The 26,801-nt window shown below is 43.7% G+C and overlaps 1 protein-coding gene across 1 annotated transcript in view; it reads right to left on the bottom strand.

The window, feature by feature from the left end:
- The window catches only part of HACL1 (2-hydroxyacyl-CoA lyase 1), a gene marked incomplete in the record, with an annotated part of 1,125,147 nt that overhangs the window by 934,878 nt on the left and 163,468 nt on the right, over positions 1-26,801 (bottom strand). Inside the window, 1 exon segment of the mRNA XM_044066839.1 lies at positions 13,241-13,313. Coding sequence (XP_043922774.1) covers positions 13,241-13,313 — 73 coding nt within the window.

The following is a 26,801-nucleotide window of genomic DNA, read 5'->3' as shown; positions in this document are numbered from 1 at the left end:
GATAGTGCTTGGAGAAAGTATGTACAGAACTCCAAGTGGCTGCTTCCAAAATATCTTTGGTAGGAACCCCCCTGAGGAAAGCTGCAGAGGTAGCTGTGGCCCTTGTGGAGTGAGATCTGATGCCTGCAGGTACAGTTTTACCATGAAAAGAGTAACAAAAGCGTATGCAGTGGGCTATCCATTTTGAGATTGTCTGTTTGGAAACAGGATTCCCTTGCGCTCCTGTAGCATAGGACACAGAGTTGCTCTGATTTTCTGAAAGGCTTTGTTTTGTCCAAATAATAACGTAGCTGTCTGTGAATGTCCAAGGAATGTAGTAGTCTCTCCCCTTTGTTTTGAGGATTAGGGTAAAAGGTAGGTAAGTGGATAGCTGATTCAAGGCTACCCTGGATACTACCTTTGGCATAAAGTAAGGATTGGTTCGTAAGGAGACTCTGTCCTGATGGAAAATGATGAAAGGCTGCACAGCCATGAGGGCTTGTAGTTCCGAGACCCTACGAGCTGAGGTAATAGCCAGAAGGAAAGCTGTTTTCCAGGACAAAAATTGCAAATCTGTTGAGGCAGCTGGCTCAAAAGGAGGCAAGGTTAATTTTTCTAGAATGTAATTAAGATCTCAAGCAGGGATTGGTTGTTTCCTTGGAGGTCTTATATTCTTAGCCCCTCTGAGGAACTGTCTTAAGAGTGGGTGAGAGAATAAAGGAGGATCAGTGTTGTATTCTGCAGAAATGGCTGAGGCATGGATTTTGATGGAGGAGAATGAAAGTCCACTGCTTAGCATCTCAGCTAGGTACTGTAATATTTGAGGTAAATTCAGTATTCCAGGATTCTGACCCTTTTTCTGATTCTAAGCACAAAACCGTTTCCATTTTGCGGAGTAGGCTTTTCTAGTAGAAGGCCTTCTGGCCTCCAAAATGACATCCTACACCTCCTTGGAGAGTAGGGTCTGTTGTGAATTTAAGGAATCTTCCATGCGGCTAGATTGAGTGTTTTCAGCTGACTGTGAAGAGTTTTGAAGTTGTGCTGAGTCAGTAGAAGAGGCATTAGAGGCAGGATCCATGGTGGGGAATGTGTCAGTCTCCTCAGGAGTGGGTACCAGTGTTGTCTTAGCCAGTCTGGAGCAATGAGAATCATCTTTGGTCTGTCTGCTCTGGTTTTTAATAGAACTTTGGGCAGCAGAGGAAGAGGTGGAAAGGCATAAACTGTCATTGTTGTCCAACTGAAAGAGAGTGCGTCCACTTTCCAGGCCTGTGGATGAAAGGTCCTTGAGCAGAATTTTGTCAATTGGTGATTTCTGTGGGAGGCAAAGAGATCTATGTCTGGCCTTCCCCATGCTTGAATTATTTTTGTAAAAACTTGAGGATGCAACTTCCATTCGTGTGGATGTGTCATGTTTCTGCTTAGGTTGTCTGCCAGCGTGTTTTCCTTGCCTGGCAGGTACTGTGCTTGAAGTTCGATTTGAAGTTCCAGAGCCATATTCCAGAGAGACATGGCTAGCCTGCATAGGGGGTATGAATGGGTTCCTCCCGGTTTGTTTATGTACCACATTACTGTGGTGTTGTCTGTCCTTATCAATAGCTGGCCTGGATGCAGTAGGTCTTTGAAAGCCATAATAGCATTTATTACTGCTGGCATTTCTTTTTGATTGATGTGTAGGTGCTTTTCTTTTTGGGACCATTTGCCCTGAATGCACCAATCTGTCATGTGCGCCCCCCAGGCGTAGTCCGAGGCGTCTGTTGTGATGACTTGATTTGCTTGAGGCTTGCAGAATGGGAGGCCTGTGTTTCTTTGGCATGCTTGAGCCCACCACAGAAATTCCTTTTGCAGACATGGAATCAGTGGTATCATTGTTTCCAAACTGTGGCTGTGTTGAGACCATAGGTTTTTTAGGTACCATTGAAGTTTCCTCATATGCAGCTTTGCACATGGGATTAGCAGGATGCAAGATGCCATGAATCCCAGAGTCTGCAGGATTTTCCTTGCAGTCAGCCTGGTGAAAGTTGCCAGTTTTCTGAAGTATTGAGTTAGTTGCCCTTGTTTCTCTGGCGTGAGGTAGGCCATCTGGGTATTTGTATTCAAGCTGGCACCCAGGAAAATTATTGTTTGAGAGGGTATTATCCTTGATTTTTTTTGTTGACTGTGTATGCCAGAGAGCTCAACAACATTATTACAAACGCCAGATGTTTCAGAAGTATGTGCTTGCTGTCCGCTTGGATCAGGCAGTCGTCCAAATATGGGTATATTTGTATCCCTTGAAGTCTGCAGTAGGCAATTACTGATGCCAAGCATTTCGTGAACACTCTGGGCGCAGTAGACAAGCCAAAGGGCAATGCAGAGAATTGATAATGGGTTGAACCTGCAAGAAATCTGAGGTATCTTCTGCAATCTTGTCTGATTGGGACATGCAGGTATGCCTCCTTGAGGTCCAATGTTACCAGCCAAGACTCCTTGCCCAGCATGGGAAGAAGCTGCTGTAATGTGAGCATCTTGAATTTTGGCACGAGTAAAAATGTGTTTAGGATGGACAGGTCCAAAATAGGTCTCCAATCTTTGCCCTTCCTTGGTACCAGGAATAGTCTGGAATAAAAACTTTGACCCTGTTCTTGTGCAGGTACCTCTTGAATAGCTTTCATGTCCATGAGATCTGAAATTTGTGTGCCTCTGCCCTTTGATTGTGTGGCAGGTTTGGCATGCCTCTCATTTTTGGAAGGGTGTGAAAGTGGAATCTGTAGCCTCTGTCTATAATGTCCAGGATCCATTTGTCTTTTGTGACAATATGCCAATTTTTCGAAAATAATGCCAGTTTTCCACCTAAAGGTGCTGCCATTTGAGCCTTGCTTGGCATGCAAAGGGGAAAGTCATTGGTTCTGCTTTCTGAATGGCTGTGAACTATCCTCACCACCTCTTTGTGTAGGTGTTTGCCGTTGTCTGCCTCTAAACGATCCTTGAGATTGCTCTCTACCCCTCGGGCGCCTGTATCTACCTCTTTGGGGTCTGTCCGTGGCTGGAAAGGACCAATTTTTTTGAAGGCCAATTTCTACTGAAACGTGGAGGTTGTACCTGTAGGAAATCTTTCACTGTTTGCATTGATTTTGCCTTTTCCTCCATTTTCTTTAATACTTCCTCAGCTTTAACACCAAACAATACATCTTTTTGAAGAGGTGCATCTAGTAATTTAGCTTTGACATGATCTGGAAAGGTTTGCGCTTTGAGCCAAGCATGTCTACGTATGACTGATCCTGTAACAGCAGCTCTACATGAGGCCTCTAAAGCATCAAAACCACATTGCAAGGTACGTTTACCCATTTGCTCTGCACTATGTAACAAATCCTGCAACTCCTTCAAGTCTGGTTGTTCAGGTTGTGACATTTTGCTTTTCAATTGTGATAACAGAAACTGTTGGTACTTTAACATATGGAACTGACGTTTAATGCCCTCATGGTTAAGGTGGCCGAGGTGTATACCTTTTTCCCCCACCTTTCTAAAGCTCTGGAATCTCTCTCTGAAGGTAATGGATTTTTAGCAGTGGAGGCCTTAATTCCCTTGGGACCCTGTGAAATAGTTTCTGGGTCAGCCGCATGGCTTTTGTATAAGAATTGGTGTGAATCAGGAACCCGGTAATACCTGTCAGGCTTGACTGGAGCTGAAGGTAAAGAATCTGGGTTGAGGCAGGCCTCCGAATACACATCATCTAGTATGTCTAAGACAGGAGGTATAGCCAGAGGCCTGTGCTGAGGGAGCAAGAGGAAATCCCTAAGCCTTTTCTTGGAGTCTGAGTACTCTTGGCCTTCCCAGTGGAAGTGTTCCCTCAAGGTATGTAAGGTTTCCCCAAAAGACTAATCCTCAGGGGGGGAGACAGAGGGAATTGACTCCTCTGCATCAGAATCTTCAAAAGGGGAGTATGAATGTTCCTGGTCTTCAGAATGTTCTGAAATAATGGAGGCCTGGTCCGAGGAAGGGGATTCTTCCTCCACTCTGGGCCTTTTGTCCGGGGGGGGTTGAGAACCCCTGATAAGAGTAATCAAATCCTCAGCCATTTTGAGCATCTGCTTTTTAGGCATGGGGCCTTGAGAGGGGCCCTGTGGAGCTTGTCTTTTAGTATGCATGGCTGCTTTAGACTTAGTGAAAGCCTTGATGGAAAAAGAAGAACGCGGCCTGAAGACACCTTGAGAGGTGGCAGGCCTGTCTAAACTCTGAGTTTCCCCGCCAAGAGCGGCTTCGGCATCTGTAGTCGGGGTGTGGGCCGAAGAGCCTGCGACCTCGGGCACAGAAGACACCGCCAATGAAGTGTCATCGGTAGTCAGGGGCTGCGTAGGCACCTCGCTGAGAACCGGAGCACCTGTAATCGGCTTTAGCATGGTGTCGGTAGAAGTCGCGGACCTCGTATGTCGGTCCTTATCTTTGCGTCTTTTACTCAAAACTGGAGTCGGAGCATCCGACGACGTAATGTAATTAAACTTTTTGCCAAAATAGTGTTGGGCGAACTCCGCCCGACACTTAATAGTGCGTCTGTTGAATGTAGCACAAAAATGACAGGCCGAGACGTTGTGGTCTGGGCCTAAGCAAGGAATGCAGAGGGAATGAAAATCCTTATGCGGTATTTGCTTCCCACATGAAATGCAATTAACTTTGTCTGACATCGGTCTGAGGCAAGAAAAGTTTCCCCAACGGGGTACTTAGCTTTCAAGAAGACTCCGGTTGAAAAATATTCGTAATCTCAGGAGCTGGCTGACCGGCACTTGCAAACTGCTTCTGCTTCGGGCACCGCGCGGCAAGAAAGACTGAAGAAAATGGCGTCAGCTGGTTCTTTTATACCCCTGTCGCACTGACGTCAGGGAAGAAGTGACGACATCCGACGCCGGACCTAGACTTTGGAATTCGGCCGACCAAGGACCCGCTTGACGGCAGGAAAACCCATCTGTTATGACTGCAGCTGTATGCACGATGAACATCCTATAGAAGAGTTTAAAATCATACTGCACAATGGGAACTAGTTAGATCTACAAACAAACAAGCTTAAAGGACCCTCCCCCCAAGTAGAACTGATGCCTGAGAACTATTACATGTCAAGTGGTCCCACTGATTGGAAGACACAAGTCTCACTAGCCCTGCAGACAAACTGTGCCAAAGTATGATTAAGGTCAACATCTCCTGTAACTGCGCATAGGAAGAAGCAGATTTGTGACTCCTGCAAGTTGTACTACTTGTTTTACTAAACAGTGCATGAATTCAACAATCACACTTTCTTTCGGCTTATCCCAGTTAGGGGTCGCCACAACGGAACTCCGGTCTTCTTATGATTGGCAGTAGATTTTTATGGTGCCAAGGTGCCAGCCCGATGCCCAACCTTCAACGAAGGCACACCCATTCACGCACACACCTACCTGCATATCTTTAAATGTCACTCGACCATGGGGAGGACATGCAGACTCCACACAGAAGGCACTCCAGTCGAGAATCGAACCAGAGAAACTCTTGCTGTGAGGTGACAATGCTAACCAATGCACCACTCGGCCTCGCATGAATTCAACAATAAACTTACATAGTTCCAGTCACCATATGACGTTGTCGCAAGTGGCGATGTCCAGCTAACACAATCCAAATAGATAAACCGATACTTCTTAATTCACAGACGCTGCTCCTGTTCAATAAAATATAGTCAAAGGCAAACGCCTCAAACACTACTCCTCTGCAGGGAAGTATAAAAAGTCAAATCACCAGGATAAATTCCATTTTACTGCTCCAACACAGGAAATTGCAGTCACCAACTCCAGTTAGGTAAAAACACAGCTTTATTTAAAGAGATTATTGTGTAAACCGAAGTTAGGACGGAACAAACAACCTATATTAGGAATGAATAAGAATACCATACCCTGTGGCATGTGTAACCACTGTAACTTTATTAATGAAGAAGAAACATTTGTACATCCAGTTACTGGATACACGTACTACTTTAACACCAACACAAATTGTAACAGCAAAAACGTGGTATATTTAGCTAGGTGTGTAGCATGCCCTTCATTTTATATAGGGAAAACCAACAGGGTATTTAAAGACCGCATTTGGGAACACAATTATCATATTAGGAAAGGGTCAGAATTCAATGCTTTAGCTAAGCATTGTAAATTACTGGGTCCTGACCATAGTTTTAATTTTGCTGTTATACAACATTTAGTGCCTGGTTATAGAGGGGGTGACCTAATTAATAGGACCCTTGAATGTGAACTCAGGTGGATCATCAGATGTAGAGCTGATGACCCACCTGGTCTTAATGACAAAGTTCATATTAAATCAGTCTTGAAGGGCAGAAGCATCCGTAGACCTAGATGAAATTTGAGTGTATTCTCATATATATTTTATATACATTTTAGAGGCAAGGATATATATATGTTTTTGCAGTTTTATATATTTAATTGTTCAATAAATTTTAACATATATCTGTATAGTATGTAACACTATACATGTTTTAATGTATGAAATACAGTTTTAAGAAAAAGTTTTTATGTACTGTATACATACACTTTATATAGCCGTACATGGAATGTAATGGCTGTGGTATAAGTCCGTTGTATATCTGTCAGTGGCGCTTTAAGTTTTGAAAATGAGTCTACCTATCACTGAGTAGGAGGGACTATTTAAATGATTGTTAGCAGCAGTAATTTGTAAAGTTTGAAAAAGCCTAACGGCGAAAGCGCTCACTTTTTTCGTAAATAAAGCTGTGTTTTTACCTAACTGGAGTTGGTGACTGCAATTTCCTGTGTTGGAGCAGTAAAATGGAATATATCCTGGTGATTTGACTTTTTATACTTCCCTGCAGAGGAGTAGTGTTTGAGGCGTTTGCCTTTGACTATATTTTATTGAACAGGAGCAGCGTCTGTGAATTAAGAAGTATCGGTTTATCTATTTGGATTGTGTTAGCTGGACATCGCCACTTGCGACAGCGTCATATGGTGACTGGAACTTTTTATTTTTTCTTTCATACGCTGTCGATTATTTTCCTTGTTGCTGTGGTTTTTGTGATTTTGCTAAATAAACTTACATAATTTCAACAGAAAAACAGTACACTTCAGTGACAAAACCTTTTTCTATATAATGCTGTAATGTCATAGAGGAAAAAGTACAGTTTTGTACCTACCATAAATGTAGATGTTCGAGGATCCACATTGCTGCAGTCCTAACTATTGGGTAGTCCGCTGTCCAGTCGGCCCGAATACCAAAGTATATGGCTGACGTCGGTCAGGGCGCATTAGACTGAAGTCAGTACGTCAGGGTACTAATGCGCATGACCGACGTCATATCCTCAGTCTTTTCTTGCCCCAGATGTCAGAAGACCCTGAAAAGCTAAGGCCAAAACCAAAAATTCCAAACATACCTGCACCAAAAATATGTACAATATATACAAAATTACCAGAATATAACCTCACCTACACAACCACCCTTAAACACAGAGGGGAAGGAGGGAGGGTAAATTGGACTGCAGCAATGTGGATCCTCGAACATCTACATTTATGGTAGGTACAAAACTGTACTATGTTCTTCATTCCACATTGCTGCAGTCCTAACTATTGGGTAGAATCCCAAAGCAGAGGTAAGGGAGGCTGCAAATCATAAGGAAGCAGGAACTGACAACATGCCTTGCAAAATAGCTGTGGCAAAACCAGCCCTAGACTTAGAGTAGAGAGGAAGGTGATAATGCTTAGAGAAAGTATGCACTGAACTCCAAGTAGCTGCCTCCAAAATATCCTTAGTGGCCACCCCCCTTAGAAATGCTGTAGAAGTGGCAGTAGCCCTAGTGGAATGAGGCCTAATTCCAGCTGGAATCTCCTTGCCATGATGGGAATAACAAAATGCAATGCAAAACCCAATCCACCTAGAAATAGTTTGTTTTGACACAGGCTTGCCCTCGAACCCAAAGCAAAAGAAACAAACAACTGCTGAGACTGCCTAAAATCCTTAGTCCTGCTCAAATAATAACGCAATTGCCTGTGTACATCTAAAGTGTGCAAAATCTTTTCCCCTTTATTTTGAGGATCTGCATAAAAAGTAGGCAAATGAATAGTTTGGTTTAAAGCCACACTAGAAACCACCTTAGGCATAAAGGAAGGATTAGTGCGTAAAGATACCCTATCCTTATGAAAAATCAAAAAGGCTCTACCGCCATAAGGGCCTGCAACTCAGAAACCCTTCTTGCAGAAGTAATGGCCAACAAAAAGCAGTCTTCCATGACAAATATTTCAATTCAGCAGTAGCCGAGGCTCAAAAGGTTGTAGAGTAAGTTTCTCCAACACAAAATTGAGATCCCAAGCAGGAGTAGGAGCTCTACGTGGGGTCTTATATTCTTTGCCCCTCTAAGAAATTGCTTGAACAAAGGATGCGAAAACAATGGTGGGTCACAATCATAGTGAGCTGAAATTGCTGCAGCATGAATCTTAATGGAAGAGAAAGACAAACCTTTGTCCAATAACTCAGTAAGATATTGAAGAGCCACACTCAAATTAGGCTCAGAAATCTCCAAATTGTTTGCTGCACTCCAAAATAAAAATCTCTTCCATTTTTCTGCGTACACTTTCCTTGTACTAGGTCTTCTGGCTTCCATAATCACATTTAAAACTTGTTGAGGAAGTTGAGACCTGCTGTCTTTCAAAACAGAATATGCCAGGCTGTTAGATGAAGAGATTGAAGCTTGACATTGAGCAGGTGACCGTCCCTCTGAGACAACAGGTGTGGAATCAAGGGTAAAGGCCATGGAGGCTTCCTTACCAGACTCCTCAGTAATGGGTACCAGTGCTGCGAGGCCAATCTGGAGCTATTAAAATCATCCTTGGCTTGTCTTGTCTGACCTTTAGAAGCACCTTTGGGAGAAGAGGCAGAGGTGGAAAAGCATAGACATGAAGATTTTTCCAACTGAAAGAAAGAGCATCCACTTTCCAAGCTGTGTGATGAAACCTCTTTGTGCAAAACTTTGGCAGCTGGTGGTTTAGTGGAGAAGCGAACAGATCTATGTCTGGAGTTCCCCATGACACTGTCAATTTTTGAAATACATGAAGATCCAGTTTCCACTCGTGGGGATCCATGATTTGTCTGCTTAACACATCTGCTAAGGAGTTCTGTGCTGCCGGCAGAAACCTTGCCTGAAGAGTTAGTTGCAAGCTGAGCCGTCTCCCATAAAATCATTGCTTGCCTGCACAATGGGTAAGAATGTGTTCCCCCTTGTTTGTTGATGTACCACATGACAGTTGTGTTGTCTGTTAGAATCAACACCTGCCCTGGAAGAAGTAACTCCTTGAAAGCCATTAATGCAAACTGGACTGCTAACATCTCTTTCATGTTGATATGTAGATGCTGTAGTCTGGCAGGCCACTTGTCTTGTATCCACTTTCCATTTAGATGAGCTCCCCAAGCAATGTCTGAGGCATCTGTCGTTAGAATCTGACTCGCCTCTGGCCGGGTCACAGAGAGTCCCTTGTTTAGGTGACATTCCTGAGCCCACCACAAAAATTCCTTTTGAATGCAAGGTATTATTTGAATGACAGTGTCCAAATCCTGGCAGTGCTGTGTCCATACATTTTGAGATACCATTGCAGCTTCCTCATATGCAGTTTGGCATTGGGAAGCACCAGAATACAAGATGCCATGAACCCTAAGGCTTGAAGGACTGTCCTTGCAGTCAGCCCGGACTGAAGAGATAGTTGATGGAAGTAACTGGAAAGATTCTTTTGTTTGTCCGGGGTTAAAAAGGCCATCTGGGCTGCTGTATTCAGTCTCACACCCAGAAAGCACATGTCTTGAGAGGGTACTAGACTGGACTTTATTTCGTTCACAGAATACCCTAGGCATCTTAGCACTGCTATGACATAATCCAAATGCTGTAGAAGGTCTTCCTTTTCTTGAGCTAGAATCAGGCAGTCGTCCAATTAAGGATAGATTTGAATTCCTTTTAGCCTGAAGTAAGCTATCACTGGAGCCAGAACCTTTGTGAATACTCTGGGCAGTGGATAAGCCAAAGGGCAATGCAGAGAACTGATAATGAGAATTTCCAGCTCGAAAACGCAGATACTTCCTGCAACTTAGTCTTATAGGCACATGAAGGTAAGCTTCCTTGAGATCTAAAGTTACCATCCAGTGATCCTTGCCCAGCAGAGGTAAAAGCTGTTGTAACGTCAACATTTTGAACTTGGGAATGTCCAGATAAGTGTTGAGGATAGATAAATCCAAAATTGGCCTCCACGTGTTCCCCTTCTTCGGTACTAGGAACAGGCGAGAATAAAATCCTAGGCCCCTTTCTGGCACAGGAACTGGCTGAATGGCCCCTATGTGGAGCAACAGAGAAATTTGCTTGTGAGCCTCTTGTCTTTGTAGAGGAGGAATGTCTGGCATGCCTTTGAAAGGAGGCATGGTATGGAAATAAAACCTGTAACCGTGGTGAATGATATCCAGAACCCATCTGTCTTGGGTAATTAAATCCCAATTTTCTTTGAAAAGAGACAGCCTTCCTCCCAAAGGTGCTGCCAGGCGAGAATGTACTGGCAGCTGAAAAGGCAGGTCATTGGGTCTGCTTACGAAAGGACTGACCCCTGCCCTCACCAGAAGTCTGAGCAGGGGAACTCCCTGTCCTAGGCCTAAAAGAACCTTGAGCTCTGCCCCTACCACGCCTAGACCTACCCCTAGACTGGGAATCATAAGCAGGATAAGTCCATCCCTTAGTAGGCCAATTTCTACTAAACTTGGAGGCTGCACCTGCAAAAATCCTTAACAGTTTGCATAGACTTAGCCTTGTCCTCCATTTTCTTTAAGACTGCTTCCACAGGCGAACCAAACAACACATCAGACTGCAAAGGAGCATCCAAAATCCTTGTTTTAACATGCTCAGCTAAATTCTGATCCCTCAACCAGGCATGCCTACGAAGAACAGAACCAGTGGCAGCCACCCTCGAGGAGGCCTGCACAGCATCAAAACCACATTGCAAGGAATGTTTACCCACCTGTTCAGACACATGAACTAAATCCTGCAACTCTTTACACTCAGTACCTTCTGCCAGAGCATCCACCTTAGATTTCAATTGTGAAAGGAGATAATTCTGATATTTTAACATGTGAAACTGACAATTCAACGCCCTCATGGCTAAAGTGGAAGAAGTATACACTTTCTTTCCCCATCTATCCAAAGCCCTTGCCTCTTTATCAGGAGGAACAGGATTTTTAACAACAGAGGCCTTCACACCTTTAGGCCCCTGAGAGACAGTTTCGGGTCCGCCCTAGGACTCTTAAAAGATACTTATGAGCTTCAGGCACCCTATAGTACCTATCCGGTTTAACTGGGGCAGGAGGCAAAGAATCAGGATTGAGGGAAGCCTCTGCAAAAACATCTTCCACCACATTCAGAACAGGAGGTATAGCTAAAGGCCTATGCTGGGGTAAAACAAGAATTCCCTAAGCCTCTTCCTGGAATCAGAGAAATCTTGACCTTCCCATTTAAAATGCTCCCTCATGGAATGCAGAGTCTCTGAAAATGAAAAATCCTCAGGAGGAGAAGCTGAAGGAGTAGAATCATCCACATCAGAATCAGAATAAGGAGGATACTCCTGCAAGTCTTCAGCCGAAGACTCAGAAGCCTCCGAACATTGCTCAAAACTCTCAAACTCAGGTTCCACCCTAGGCCTCTTATCAGGAGGGGGCATAGAACCTCTAATCATAGTAATCAAATCCTCTGCCATTTTAAGCATATGTTTCTTAGGCAAAGACCCTGAAGCAGTAGGAGAAGCCCCCACTGAAGTTAAACTTGGCCTGCCTCTCAAAGAAGCCTTGGAAACAGAAGGGGAGGCTCTAACCACCTTAGGAAGAGAGGGAAGAACAGCCACCTGAGAAGCCCCCTCAGCCTGGCCTACTTCCTGCGAGGATACATCCTGTAACAGTAAAGTCTCTCCCTGAGACTCCAAAGAAACACCTGGCAAAACCTCCGGCTCCACTGAGCCTTCTAAAGATCCGACGTCTGGGACTGTCGGTTCTTCCACTCTAGGCTTTGCTGCTTTGTCCTTGCGCTTTTTGGCCGAAGCGGGCGTCGGAGCCTCCGACAGCATTTTATAATTACAACGCTTCCCAAAAACTAACCTGGCACAGTCTAACCTTCTCTTAATTGTGCGTTTGTTAAATCTAGCACAAGAGCGGCATCCAACAACGTCGTGCTCAGGCCCTAAACAAGGTATACACAAAGTATGGTAATCCCTATGAGGTATCTGTTTCCCACAAGAAATACAGTTTTCTGACATCCGGTTAAATACTGAGGCAAGAAAAAACCAAAATATTCCCCAACGGGGTACTTAGCCAACTTTGATTCGGTCTGAAACTCTGACTTCAGAAACTTTCAGAACGCCAACCTGCACTCGCAAAATTGCTTCTGCATCGGACCATGCGGCAAAAAAGACTGAGGATATGACGTCGGTCATGCGCATTAGTACCCTGACGTACTGACGTCAGTCTAATGCGCCCTGACCGACGTCAGCCATATACTTTGGTATTCGGGCCGACTGGACAGCTGACTACCCAATAGTTAGGACTGCAGCAATGTGGAATGAAGAACATCTGGATACATAACTCAAGTCTGCCTTCATATAAATAATCTGACTGCTGTCTCTAAAAGGCAGTGGTAACAATTTTCAAATATGCTTTTAATAAATGTTAATTTCGAAATTAATGTGTTATCATAAGCTACTAAGCAATGTAGAAAGATCTGTAGCATATATGACAATAAAGATCTGCTTTATTGTTATATACCAGTTCTACCATTATTAGTGTTTCTTATATTATTAGTATAATTCATTTCATAGATCAGTTTCCCTACAAATTTTTAAAATATACTTTGAAAGGTGTATGACTGTACAAGTCAGTTTTTAATCACACTGTACAAAATGTATGCTTGACATTGCAGCTTCATTGATCATTTTACTGTGTTTAGGGCTCTGGGGGAGACGGCCATTCCTGGAAAGTAACAGGTGCTATGGATAGAACCAACTCTGTATGGGTCAACAGACTCTCTCTAGACTTAGACACACAAGCAATTTAGAGAATCATTAGTTTATTTAGCGGCAAGGCTTTGGATATACAGGGGGAGGGAACTGGACCTCCTGGTGAAAATACACATAGACACAGCTTAATGTTTGATTAGTATGTTTGCCGCTGTTTACAAACACAGTTAATGAACTAGATTTAATGAGCTATAACAATGACATGGGACAACAAGCAATACCTGTGGGAATTCCTGAAAGGCCCCCATATTTTCCTGGTTTCTGTCAGATGAACCTCCAATAACAACTACTGGCCTGAAAGAAGAAATACAAAATATTACATAGATTTCTTTACTATGTTAACTTACATTCTAGCTGGAAAGGGGAATTTATTATACATTAAATTAAAACTGTGATACTGCACTGCATTAAATGGGAACCTTCAATATAATCATAAGAAAAAAAGATTAGTTAAATTCACATAAGCAGTCGTGTAAATAAATTTACCATTATAGCAAATGTTGGAATGATCACTGCTGTAGTAGCCCTAACTATGTGGGTTATATCATGCCAAAGATACAACAGCTGGCCAGCTCCTAAAGCTTCAGGGCATCTTCCACGCATTCCATTTGGCAACTTGAGCTGAGCTGCCTAAAAAGACAGGTTTAAATGCCAACCTCTTCATAGCTTTCATGCCAAATGAGAGAGGGAGGCTTAGCCCAGGGAAGTCATAGCTAGGAGTAAACAATCACACACACACACACACACACACACACACACACACACACACACACACACACACACACACACACACACACACACACAAACACACACAAACACACACAAACACACACAAACACACACAAACACACACAAACACACACAAACACACACAAACACACACAAACACACACACACCATACTCAAAAAACTAAAAGGGATGGCAGGAGGGAGTGGCTACTCCAGCAGTAGCCTTGCAACATTTGGGAGGTGGAAGGAGAGGGGTCCAAGAGCCTCCAGAAAATGGTCCTAGCAAAGCCTGGTCTAGACCAGGAGAAGGAATCACACAAGTGCTTTGTAAAGGTATGTACAGAGGACCAAGTTGTTGCTTGTAGAATACTTCTGGAAACCAACCCTTTCCAAAAAAAAGGACATAGATGAAGCCAAGGCCCTGGTTGAGTGAGCCTTGATCCTGCCTGGAATAGTTTTTTTGAGGTGAGAATACCAAAAAATAATTGCCTGAGACAATCATTTGGAAATAGTCTGTTTAGACACAGGTTCACTCTTCTTACCTTCACAAGAAATGCACAACTGATCCAAAGATTTGACAGATTTTATTCTGTCAAAATAATACATGAGTTGACTGTGGACATCCAAGGGAGGGTGTATCCTTTCTCCCACATTTTTGGGTTCCAGAAAGAAAAGAGGAAATGGATGGTTTGGCTCAAAGTAAACTTGGATACCGATTTAGGCATAAAATAATGATTAGTTTTCAATGAAACCCTGTCTCTATGGAGAATGAAATAGGGTTGACTCACCATAAGAGCATGCAACTCTTCTTGAAGAGGTCAGTGCAATGAGTAAAACAATTTTCCATGTTAAGAACCTTAAGTCAACCTGATGAGCTAGCATTTCTAAAACAAAATTAAAATACCAATGGAAGCCACTGGTTTTCTTGGAGGTCTCTTATGCAAAACCACTTTCAAAAACATCTTCACATGAGAACCCATCAAAGACGGTGATACATGGGCAGACATGCTGAAAAGGCTGACAAATAAACCTTGATGGAGGAGTAAGAAAGGCCATAGGACAGCAGCTCAGGCAAATATTGTAAAATCAGAGAAACAGTAGCCTGGAAAGGGTGCTGGTTATGTCCTTGGCACCAACTAGAAAACCTTTTTTATTTGCTAATATATGATATTCTAGTAGCAGGCTTTCTTGTCTCTGTTAATACCTGCTGCATGTCCTGAGTAAAGAGGTGGCTAAAGGTAATTAAGACGCTATCATCCAGGCAGTCAGTTGAAGTTGATTGGGTTGGGGTCTCTCAAACATTCTTGTTCTTGTGAGAGTAAATTCATTTTGTGTTGAAGCTTCTGGTAATTGCCCCTAGCCATTTTCAAACGAAGGGAAAATCATCGTTGCCTGGGCCAGAAGAGCATAACCACCATGACCTTGGGGGATTCATTCTGAATCTTCATAAGTACCCTGGATATTAACATTCCTGTCCAAGGAAAGGAAAAGCATCTGTCTTCCAGGTCTTCTTGCATAGAATCTTAGAACAAAATTTTTCCAGCCGATTGATCAGACAGGAGGCACAGGGGACAACTCAAGAACTCTCCACAGATAGATCAATTTCTGGAAGACACCATGACCTTGTTTCCATTGGTAAGGAATTGTCCTGCTCAATTTGTCTGTCACTCAGTTTTGCTCTTAGTGGATGTAGGATGCCTAAAGAGTGAGAGTGTGCTGTAAAGCTATATCCCCCAAGCAAACATGGCTAGTCTCCAGAAGGGGTAAGACCTGGTTCACCCTTGCTCATTGACACGACTAGTATTGTCTGTAACAAACTGAAGAGGTCCAGGGGACCAAAGATGACTCCAGAGTTGAGAGCCTTGATTAGAGTTAGCATCTCTTTTATATTTATATGCTTGCATATGTTCTTGGTATCCAAAACACCTTACAGTTTTATCTCTCTTGATACTGCTACTCAAAGAAAGTCCAAAGCGTCTATGGCGACTGACTGCTTTGGAGCAGGAGGGGAGACACATGGTCCCTTAAATTCTGACCTGTTAGACTGTGCTTTGTTTTGGGTGGGTTCCTGTCTTTTTTCAACCCCACTACCATTGCTTCTTAAACATCTGCCTACAAGCACTTTGCTGAGACTATTTATTTTGTTTCTAAAATTAGACAATGGGGTAAAGAATCCCTTGGAAAATTTGAAAAGGAGGTCTGAAAAATCGGCTTACAATCACTTTGTCGATCTCACTTGACATTTGTGTGAAACTGCCTTTGGCCGAACTGAAATTATGAATGCCACAATGTTGAACCTAACAAAAGCGAGCATTTGCTGTTCTAAGGTTCGATATTGTGCTGCAGACTGCATTATAGTGGGTATTGGGAAATGTACCTTTTCCCTCACTGTACTGCGTTCTGAGTTTGTATATATAAGTAGGGGGTGTGGGGGGCGCAGCCCCCCACAAGAGGGTTGCAGGGGGGCTTGCCCCCTGCAAAAGTGTTTGTTAATGTGGAGAGGAAGTGCAGCATTTCAGTAAAGTCGACAATTTCAAAATTTCGACTTTAAATGCTACATTCCACATTTTTTCTGATCGGTGTTGAGATTTCCAAACATGTGATTCGAACATCTTAACACTCGAACGGGGTAGATTTGAGTATGTGATAGTAAACTTGAAAAATCTGATTCTCTGAATCTCATCACATTTCTTGATAACCTCTGATGCACAGTTTACAAAAGCTAATTCTCTGTCCAAAGGAGAGGTTTGCATATTCTGGGAGGGTCTACGAATGCAGTCCGGCAAACCTCCTTAAAACAATGCCAGTGTCCAAAGCTCTGGAATAACACACACACACACACACACACACACACACACACACACACACACACACACACACACACACACACACACACACACACACACACACACACACACACACACACACACTTTAAACAATGAGTTGCAATCTGTAAAATGGAAGAAACTAAACCATTTAAAGGAAATTTGTCCTTAAGAAGAAACTGCAGATAAAACATTTCTCATATGTTCACAGTTAGGTTGAATAAACTTTAACATATAAGCTTGACAATTAAAAAATTTGAAAATCAAAGTTGCAGAAGCATTCACTTTTTCCCCATACTTATCAATTATTTTTACCATCCTTGTCAGAAAGTGAATTACTGGAATTAACTAAATGTATAGCAGCAATAGGATTAATTAAAGCCATAGCCGGGATGAGAGTACAAAAACTTAAAAGACTGTGGAACTTTATACTATTTATCCTCCTCCTTAGGTAGAGCAGGCTGTCTATAAGGAAAATTGCAGACAGTGGCAAATCCATTCTGCAATGCTGACAGCACAGGAGGTGTGGAGGATGGTCCTGGAAATTCCACTTGTAACAGCTCATATATTTACTGAGGGATAAGAGAAACCTCAGCACTCTCTCACTGAAAATACTGGTACACTCTGGAAATAGTCTCAGAGAAAGAAAACCCCTCACAGGGAGAATGAGATACTGTGCTTTCCTCTGAATATGAATTAGAAATCTGATGGAAAAAAACTGTATTTGTCCATTCATCTAAATGTCACATCTCAGAGTCTTCAGGCAAAGATACATCCCTTTTTCTTTCAGCAGAAACTTCAGGCAAAGATACATCCCTTTTTCTTTCAGCAGAAACCACCTTATAAGAAGAATCAAAAGTCTGAATTAGACCTTGAGCCAGACCTCATAAACTACTCCTGTCTAGGGCAATCTCAGCAGGAGCAGACACATTTATTTTTTTTTCTGTTTCTTTCTGAGTGGAAAAATTGGGCCAATAGGGGTGTTGATGGCAACAGCTTCCCAGTTATGGCACAACATTCAGACTAAACAAGGAAGACTCACCTGCTTCCTCTTCCAGGACAGACAAGAGATGCTCTCACTTGCCCTCTGAGGAGACTCCAATAGCCACACAGGATGTGGCTAATCCCCAGACAATAATGGCTGTAGATGCTACACCAGAGGGATCTCAGGTAACAGATGAGCAGTCTGAGGAACCGCCTTTGGCCACAGAAGAGTCTCACACCTACGGCTGAGGGAAATTACTAGCTTGCTGTGGTAGGAAAGGCTGTTTACTTAACATTTTCTTTTGGTGTCTGGAAGAAGGACTGCCCATAAGACCTGTAGTTTGTCCCATGGTCAAGTCGAAAATGGTGCATCTTTCCTGGGGAAAAAAAGAAGTTATGTCTTACCATAACGTTCCATGTGCATTGTTCATCTCGCCTTTGTTCTTACACACGGGTTCGGAGCCGATCCTCGGCTCTGAGTCGGCCACATCACAAGCTCTGCATCTAAGAGAAGCTCGAGACTCAGTGGGTATCCCATGATCCTCCCTGCTATCCCTCAGATCTAGTTTGCAAGAAACTATTTCGCTCCAATACCAACTGTGTCTAACGCCTACGCAATCACACACCAAACCATGAGACATTAGAACTACAACACATATATGTGTAAAGATGGAATGCAACCTAGCAATGAGAGGATATTGTAACTCATTTAGGAATAGACCAATCAAACCCTAGTCATACCAGTTCTTCCACAACGTGGTGGGGGAAGGAGGGAGGGAATGTAAGAACAAAGGCGAGATGAACAATGCATATGGAAATTTATGGTAAGACATAACTTCTTTATGTGACATTGTTCAATCTTGCCATTTGTTCTTACACACGGGAAGCGTCCCTAGCTCCGTAACCCTGGGTGACTCACGGAAGAACATTCCTGAGCACAGTGGAACCAAATGAAGTCCTGTCTTTAGAGGCCTTGTCCACCTTGTAATGTGTGATAAATGTATGAGGCTTTGCCCACGTTGCTGCTGCACAAATAGTGTCCAACGGTAATCGAGCCGCATGGGCTAAGGAAGTAGAAATGGCCCTAGTAGAATGAGCCTTAGGCTTGAAAGGAAGTGGTTGATTAGCAGCTGAATGAACAAAATTGATGCACTCCGATAGCCACTTGGATAAGGTACCCTTTGAAACCGGCATGCCTTTCCTACTGTCTGCGAATGACACAAATAGCTGATCATATTTCCTGCAAGCTTTAGTTCTGTCTAGGTAAAATCTCAGTTGCCTATGTACATCCAATTTGTGTAACATGTATTCCAATTTATTTGAATGGTTTTTGAAAAATGTAGGGAGTTCTATAGATTGGTTAATATTTAACACCGAATAAACTTTGGGGAGAAACGACGGGTTTGTGCATAAGGAAACTCTGTCTGGATGGAAAATCGTGTAAGGTGGTCTCACTGACAAGGCTTGAAGCTCCGAAATTCTTCGAGCTGAGGTAACAGCAATAAGAAAAAGGGTCTTCCATGACAAAAACTTAAGTGGACACGATGAAGCAGGTTCGAAAGGCACTAGCATAAGCTGGGCCAACATCAAGTTTAGGTTCCATGGGAAAACTGGTTCTCGAACGGGTGGGCGAAGGTGGAAAGTACCCTTCATGAAGGCCTTACAAAGCCTGTGGGACATAATAGTGGACCCACCTTCACCTGCATGGAAGTTGGATATGGCCGCTAACTGTACTCTTTTGGTGGATGTAGAAGCCCCTTCATGAAAAAGAATGGATAAGGATTCCAATATTTTGTGTATCGGGGCTACCAGAGGATCAATACCGTGATCTGATGCCCAACACACAAAGCGCTTCCATTTGCTCCTGTATAGCTTTCTGGTGGAGGCTTTATGAGAAGAAATTAGAATGTGTTGTACTGCAGAGGACAAAAGGTTCGTCCTGGCTAAACAGGGAAGCGGAGCAGCCAAGCTGTCAATTTGAGGGATTGAAGGGATGGATGAGGAACTCCCGACGAGCGAGTCAATAGGTCTGGCACTGGGTCCAGAATCCAAGGTTTCTCTATCTGATGGGATCGAAGGAAGGGAAACCAGATCTGTCGAGGCCAGAACGGTGCTATCAGGATGATCGTCCTTTCCAGGTCCCTGGCTTTCTGAAGAAATTTGGTTATCAAAGGAACAGGGGGAAATGCGTACAGGAGACCCGAGGGCCAATCGTGCACTAGAGCGTCCCTGGGGACACTCCCCGGAGGGGGAAGTAGGGCAAAGTAGCTTCTGCATTTGGCATTCAAAGGGGATGCAAATAGATCGTAGCAAGGCTGGCCCCATCTGCGGAAAATCTTTTCCGCCACTTGAATTTTCAGGGACCACTCGTGTGGTAACAGGATGGCTCTGCTCAACCTGTCCGCAATGATGTTGGATGACCCCGGGATGTGCGTTGCTATCAGAAAGCGACCCGTGGATGCAGCCCATTGCCAAATTCTCAGGGCCTCTCTGCATAATGGGTAAGACCTGGTTCCGTCTTGTTTGTTTTTGTACCAGACCACTGACATATTGTCCGTCTGAACTGCTATTGTTCCCAGAGGCAAAGATTTGTGAAAGTGTTGCAACGCCAGAAACACTGCTCTCAACTCCAGGACATTGATGTGCAGATTGTACTCTGTTTGGACCATTCTCCTTGGACTGTTGCCCCCTGAAAAAGCCCCCCACCCCATCAGGGAAGCGTCCGTGGTTATGGTGGCTGTAGGGCTGGGCAGGACAAAGGGGCGACCTATCATCAGATCTTAACTGTCTATCCACCATTGAAGATCCCGCTTGGAAGACTCCGTGATCAATATGTTGTGAGACAAAGGGAGTTTCTGGAACGACCACTGCGCGAAGAGCAGCCACTGTAGGACCCTCATGTGCATTCTGCCCAGAGGAACTGCAATAAGAGAAGCTGCCATCATGCCTAGGACTTTCAACACTTGCGCGGCAGGGGCTTTTCTGCTCTGCAGGGGAATAGCGATCTGATCCCTGAGAGATGACACCCTTATCAGGGGAAGCTTTATCACCGTTGCTGTTGCATCCAACTCTGCCCCTATAAATGAGACACGCTGTGAGGACGATAAGGTGGACTTTTTGAAGTTGATTGCGAGTCCTAAATGGGAACAGAGGCTGAGTGTGTAGTCCCTGGCTTGTACAAGACTATGCTCGGTGGTGGCAGTAAGGAGCCAGTCGTCCAGATACGGAAACACTCGGAATCCTAGCCGTCTCAGGTGAGACTCTACTACTACCATGCATTTGGTGAACACCCTGGGGACTGAGGTGAGACCAAAGGGCAGCGCTCGAAATTGGAAATGACTGGCCCCCAGCTGGAAGCGCAGGCATTCTCTGGACGCTCTGGCCATTTTGATGTGGTAGTATGCGTCCTGGAGATCTATCGAGCACATCCAGTCGTCCTTCTGTATAAAGGGAAGGATCGATTGTAGCGTGACCATCCGGAACTTTTCTTTCCTCACGAAGGAGTTGAGTTTGCTGAGATCCAATATTGGTCTCCAGTCCCCTGTCTTTTTTGGAACTAAAAAGAACCTTGAGTAAGTTCCGGACCCTCTCTGGTCCGCAGGGACTGGTTGGATGACTCTTTTTTCGAGCAGCTTTGCAATTTCTAAGGCTGCTGGATCTCGCAGACGGGGTGGAACATCTGGAAATCTCTTTTGTGTGGGGGGAATGGACATAAAGGGAATGTTGTATCCTCTGGTTACTATGCTTTGTACCCAAGAATCTGAGGTAAGGTTTAGCCAGGCCTCTGGGTACAAAGCCAAGCGACCCCCGACTGCCTCCAGAGTAGGACAGTCGGGCCTCCACTCAGGAGTGCTAGAAAGGCTTCCCAGGGACAGTATCCCTGTCGCCCTGATGCTGCGGAGCTCCACTGCCACCTGGGCGGCGTCTTCCATCCCCCCCCTGCCTCTGGAGGGGGCATCACTCTGTGTGGCCTGGTAAGATCCCAGAGTTTTACGGAACCACATTTTTCCACCTCTTTGTCCTTTGGGGTATGGTCTAGTCGGAGTGGAAAAACGGACCCCTATGGCAGACAGGGTTTTACCTTCTAGCTCGCACAGAGTGAGAGTCTCCTTTACTTTGGGCCCAAACTTGGTGGCACCATCAAAGGGGGCATTGGCAAAGGAAGACTTAAAGCCTTCCGCAAAGCAGCACAGCCGCATCCAGGATTGTCTACGTAGAGCAATCGCTGAGGCTGCAGCCCTACTCGAACCCTCGGCCGCATACGAGATGAGCCTCATGGACGAGTTGACTATTGAAGTGAGGGTGTTTAGCTGTGCTGTCACTTTGTCCGAGACAGCAGCATCTGTGTTACCCTGGAGGGTATCTCCCAGCTCTTTAATGAGATCCCTCTGAAGCCGCGTAAAATGCGTCAGGTAGTTCAGCGAACGGATGGAAAAGGTCGCTGAGCTAAAAATGCGCTTCCCATACCTGTCCATAGTCCTAGAATCCTTATTAGGAGGATGGACAGAGGAAGATGCTTCGGACATTTCCTTTTTCATGGCTGCCGCTACCACCATAGCATCGACTGGGACTCCTTTGGTAAGACAAGTCTTGTCCTGGGGGGCGGTAACGTACTTGTTCGGTCTCCGAGGCACTGGTTCCACTGTGTCTGGTGTCTCCCACGCCCTTCAAGTTATCAGGTCCATTAGCTCGTCGAAGGGCAGCATATTATGTGGGCAAGACTGACAGAGGTTTTAATGAAAGAATCTATGAGCATTTATACTGTATTAGGAAAAACAAGTGTGAAAATGCTTTGGCGAAACATGTTAATGACCACCCTCAGCGTAGTTTTACTTTAGGGTGTTAGGACAGGTTTCCTTTGACATCAGGGGGGGGTCCTTTTCAACTATTATTAGAGCACCTAGAAGTGATTTGGCAGCTGAAACTCTGTTCTTATAGACTTCCAGGTCTCAATGACAGAGTAAGTTTAGCTTGCATTTTGAAACTTAGAAGCATGCAGAGGTAATATTATTATGAGTACTTTTCACTTATTATTTTTTACTTTTTACCTTTTGTTATTAAAAAGGTTTTATATACTACGTTTTTTGGTTTTAAACATTTTAAATATGTTCATACATATTTCCACTTTGTTTTGTTTTTAAAACAGCAACAAACCGGATAAAGTCCACAAACCAACGTAGCAAAACAGCGTTTGTTCATTTGTACAAAATAAAATTGCGTTAAGGTCCTATCTGTGAGCTGGCTTTTCTTGACTTGGAATCCTTTTGCTACGTTGTTTTTAAAACACATTTTCCATGAATTTGACTGTTGTATGCAGTAGTACTTTAAGAAGTTTTGAGATCAGCTTTTTCCCTCACATTGATGTCAGTGAGTTTCAACCAGTTGGTTGGTCCATTCAAATGTATCGTGTTGTTAATTGTGTATTTAAGGAGTTTTTTTACATTTACTACCTTTTGATGTCTGTCTGAAGAAGTTCAGTTTTTTTTGAACGAAAAGTGGATGTTAATAAAACACTTAACATTGGACTTTTTGCTGCTGGTTCTGCTGACGTGGATTTTGTTTTCTCTACTACACAGCAATATAACAACTCTTATGTAAAGATGAGAAAATAGAAAAAAATTCTACTGGCCCGAGCTCCCTCGACGCGATCTTGTTGCAGCGGCAAACTAGATCTGAGGGATAGCAGGGAGGATAATGGGATACCCACTGAGTCTCGAGCTTCTCTTAGATGCAGAGCTTGTGATGCGGCCAACTCGGAGCCGAGGATCGGCTCCGATCCCATGTGTAAGAACAAATGGCGAGATTGAACAATGTCACATCAAGCAGCACAAGCCAGTAAAATTTTAAAGTTGTTAAATGTCACTTTTTTTCTAAAAAAAAAAACACAGTAAAAGCACTTCCATATACTTTGCCAACCACAAAAAGTAAAATAAACACAATTTTCCACAGAAAAAATAGTTTTAAATTGTTTTTAACAAATTCTAAACTGACATGGAAAAAAATGCGCTACTGTTTAAAAGTACGGATAAGTCTCGAGACATTCCATTACAACTCAAACTTCTAGAAGAAAAGTAACTTTCTTAACTAGGAAAGTACACTTACATAACATTTTAAATGTAGAAGATTTTTTTTTCTCAAAGGAAACTTATCTGCTTAGCAAATGAACAGCACAAGCCGACCGTTGATCTTTGAAAGCCTGCAGCAAAACACTCTCTTCAGTGACAGGAAAGCTCTGAAAGGCTTGGTGCTCAAACCTGTCTTTTTAGGCAGCTCAGCTAGACAGCAACACAAAAGACATCAAAGGACAGATACTCCCAACTAACTGGTCTCCAACCAAACCTATGAGATCTCCACACAAAGGGATGGCAGACATGTTTTCATCCTTCATTTTTTTCCCCTTCCATCAGACAAGCTGGGAAGAAAAGCAATCGGAGGGCAGGCCTCAATCTTTAAGACAGCCTTGACACTTTAAAGCCTGGAATGCACAAGGGCAAAAGTCCCAGCAAACAAGGGTCCAGCTTGTACAAGAGCTTAGCACATTCATTTAAAATATTTTGAAACAATGAACTGCAAAACTGGGCATATAAGTATAACTTAAATAAGTAGTCTCAGTCAACAAGTGAAGCAACATGTAAACATCTAGAAACAGCAAGAACTAAAACTAGAGAGACAAGAGAAAAATAGAGAGGAAAGCACCAGTGAGTTAATTTACTGCTGGCTAGCCAAAACACAGAAAGATCACAGACTAAATGCCAACTCCTAGGCCATGCAGGATTGCTTTCATCAGCACCTTTTTAGAGCCACTGTGGCTGATTACTAAGAAAGGATAAGGATAGAACAGCTTGAAGAACACAGAAGAGAAATAGCTGGAGGTGGTGTGTCAGGTGTGGGCTAAAGTGTGGCTTGGGACGTGACTAGTGTAAAGAACTAGGCTGCATGGCATATAGGAGAGCAGGGAAGATGGAATGGAAACTGGTGAAACTTAGGAGGATGGTGTGGTAGGTCAGAGCTGATGGTTAGGACATCAGAGAATAAAGAAGCATGTGATAATTATGTTATGTACTTACCATAACTAGGCATCTGTGTTGTCCATTTTCATTCTTCCTCAATGAGTGGGTTACGGATCTGATCCTCAGATCCAACTCGGTCACATATTTCAGACACTGGATCCAACTCTCAGCCTCCATCCTCTGCCCATAATGCCCCAGTCCATCCCCAGTACCTTGGACAGTTTGTTGCCATAAAACCAACATTAAGAAGTTAGAGAAAGGGATAGATAACAGAACAGGTCTCAAACCAAGAACTACAGATTCCAACAATAAAACCAGCAAGTTATTCAGAAGATTATAGGAAGGGGGATGGAAGGGAGGGAAGTTCAGCAAGAATGAAAATGGATAACACAGATGCCTGGTTATGGTGAGTACATAACTTATAAATCTGATGTTATCCTTTTCATTCTTCCTCAATGAATGGGACAGAGTCTCCAGCCATGTGATTCTTGGGTGGACCTCATGGAAGGATATTTGGAGAACTGCTGAACCAAAGGCAGCTCTGTTTCTGAAGATTAGGTCCAATTTGTAATGAGTAACAAAGGCACTGGTCCATGTAGCTGCTGCACAAATATCAACAATAGATGTTCTTGACTAGAAAGCAGATGAAGTGGCCATGGATCTAGCTGAGTGGGTTTTAGATGGTCTTAGAACATTTTCTTGCTGCCAATAGATCCAAGAAATACAATTAGTTATCCATTTAGTTTATGTAACTTAAGATACTGGTTAACCCAGTCGACTTTTTGAGAAGGAAACAGTTGGTCTGATTTTCTAATTTCTTTACTTCTGAGTAAATAAAAATGTAATTACCTGAGAACATCTAGAAGATGTAGCATGTATTCCCCTTTGTTTGAAAAATTCATAAAGAAAACCGGTAGATGAATGGATTGATTACGGTTAGATATAGAAGGTACTTTAGGCGAAAAAAGAAGGGTTAGTTCATATGGTAACCTTGTCTTTATGGAAAATAATGTACGGAATATTTGATGAAAGAGCCTGGAGTTTAGAAATCCTTTTAGCAGAAGTGATGGCCACTAAAAACGCGGTTTTCCAAGAAATATACTTGAAATCATTTTTTTGCTAATGGTTCAGAGGATTTTTGAGTCAGACCTGGTAATACCACTGTCAAATTCCATGGGAGTGAAGGATCCTTACTGGGGGTCTAAGGGAGCACTGATGAAAGGTGCATTGAAAGACTCCACAAAGTCACATAACTGCATCTGGGCAAGTTTCCCTATGGCAATGCCTGAAATGGCAGAGTGGCCAGATGAGAAGACAATCTTTGGAAATCCACTGCAGACATGGACTCCGAGAGAGGATGATAGTTCTTTTGTCAAACTTCTCTGTTGCCTTGTAAAGAGTGCTAGGTAGTTCAGGCACCTCAGGGTGAAGGTCACTGAAGCAAATATATGTTTTCCAAACCTGTCCAGCGCCCTAGACTCTCTCTTGGGGAACGGACAGAGGAGCTTTGCTCTGCTAGCTCTCTTCTGGTGGCTGCTGCCATAACCACTGCATCTATAGGGACTCCTTTGCTCCAGTGGGGTTTATCTTTTGGAGAAGCTAAGAACTTGTTTGGGCGATACGGTATTGGCTCAATGGAATCCAGCTCCTTCCATGCCTGGTGATAGACTGGAGCAATAAGCTCAGGGGGGGGGGGGTGCAACCAAGACTTAGATGGGCCAGAACCAAAAGCCTCCAAAGATACTGACTCCTCTGCAGAAGGATTACTGGAAGAGCAATCACCTTTCTAAGGATATCTAATATGTCTCCAAAGAAGCCATCATCAGGTGGTGATCTGGGGAACCTTTCTCCTTCCTTTAAATCAGTAACTTCGGTGAGTGTGTCCAACAGGGAATCTATGTGCCTCCTCTTGCACAGCCACTTCTGATGGATATTCGGGAAGGTATCAAAAGACAGGGGAAGTTCCTCCATGGTGGCTGACTGGAAGCTAGGTGGCACTTGTCCCTATGGAATAAGCCTAATGAACTCAAGAGCTCCGAACTGAACAGGGGATAGGTGGTGGATCCGAGGGGTGACAGCCTGGATCTCTAGAAAGAGGAAAAGCCCTTTCCACAACCTCGAAAGCAGATGGACTTGGAGAAGTTGTGGCCAACTGAACCGGAGTTGGGTGTTCCAGTAGATCATGACTCTGACACAATCCATGCCTGGAGGAGTGAACTAGACCAGAGCTGTCC

Source organism: Protopterus annectens, chromosome 3.part1 (assembly GCF_019279795.1).
Source record: "Protopterus annectens isolate FY-2018-M chromosome 3.part1, PAN1.0, whole genome shotgun sequence".
In the NCBI taxonomy this organism is placed as follows: Eukaryota; Metazoa; Chordata; order Ceratodontiformes; family Protopteridae; genus Protopterus; species Protopterus annectens.
Note: the sequence above shows the minus strand (reverse complement) of the source record. Positions and strands in the feature narration are given on the sequence as shown.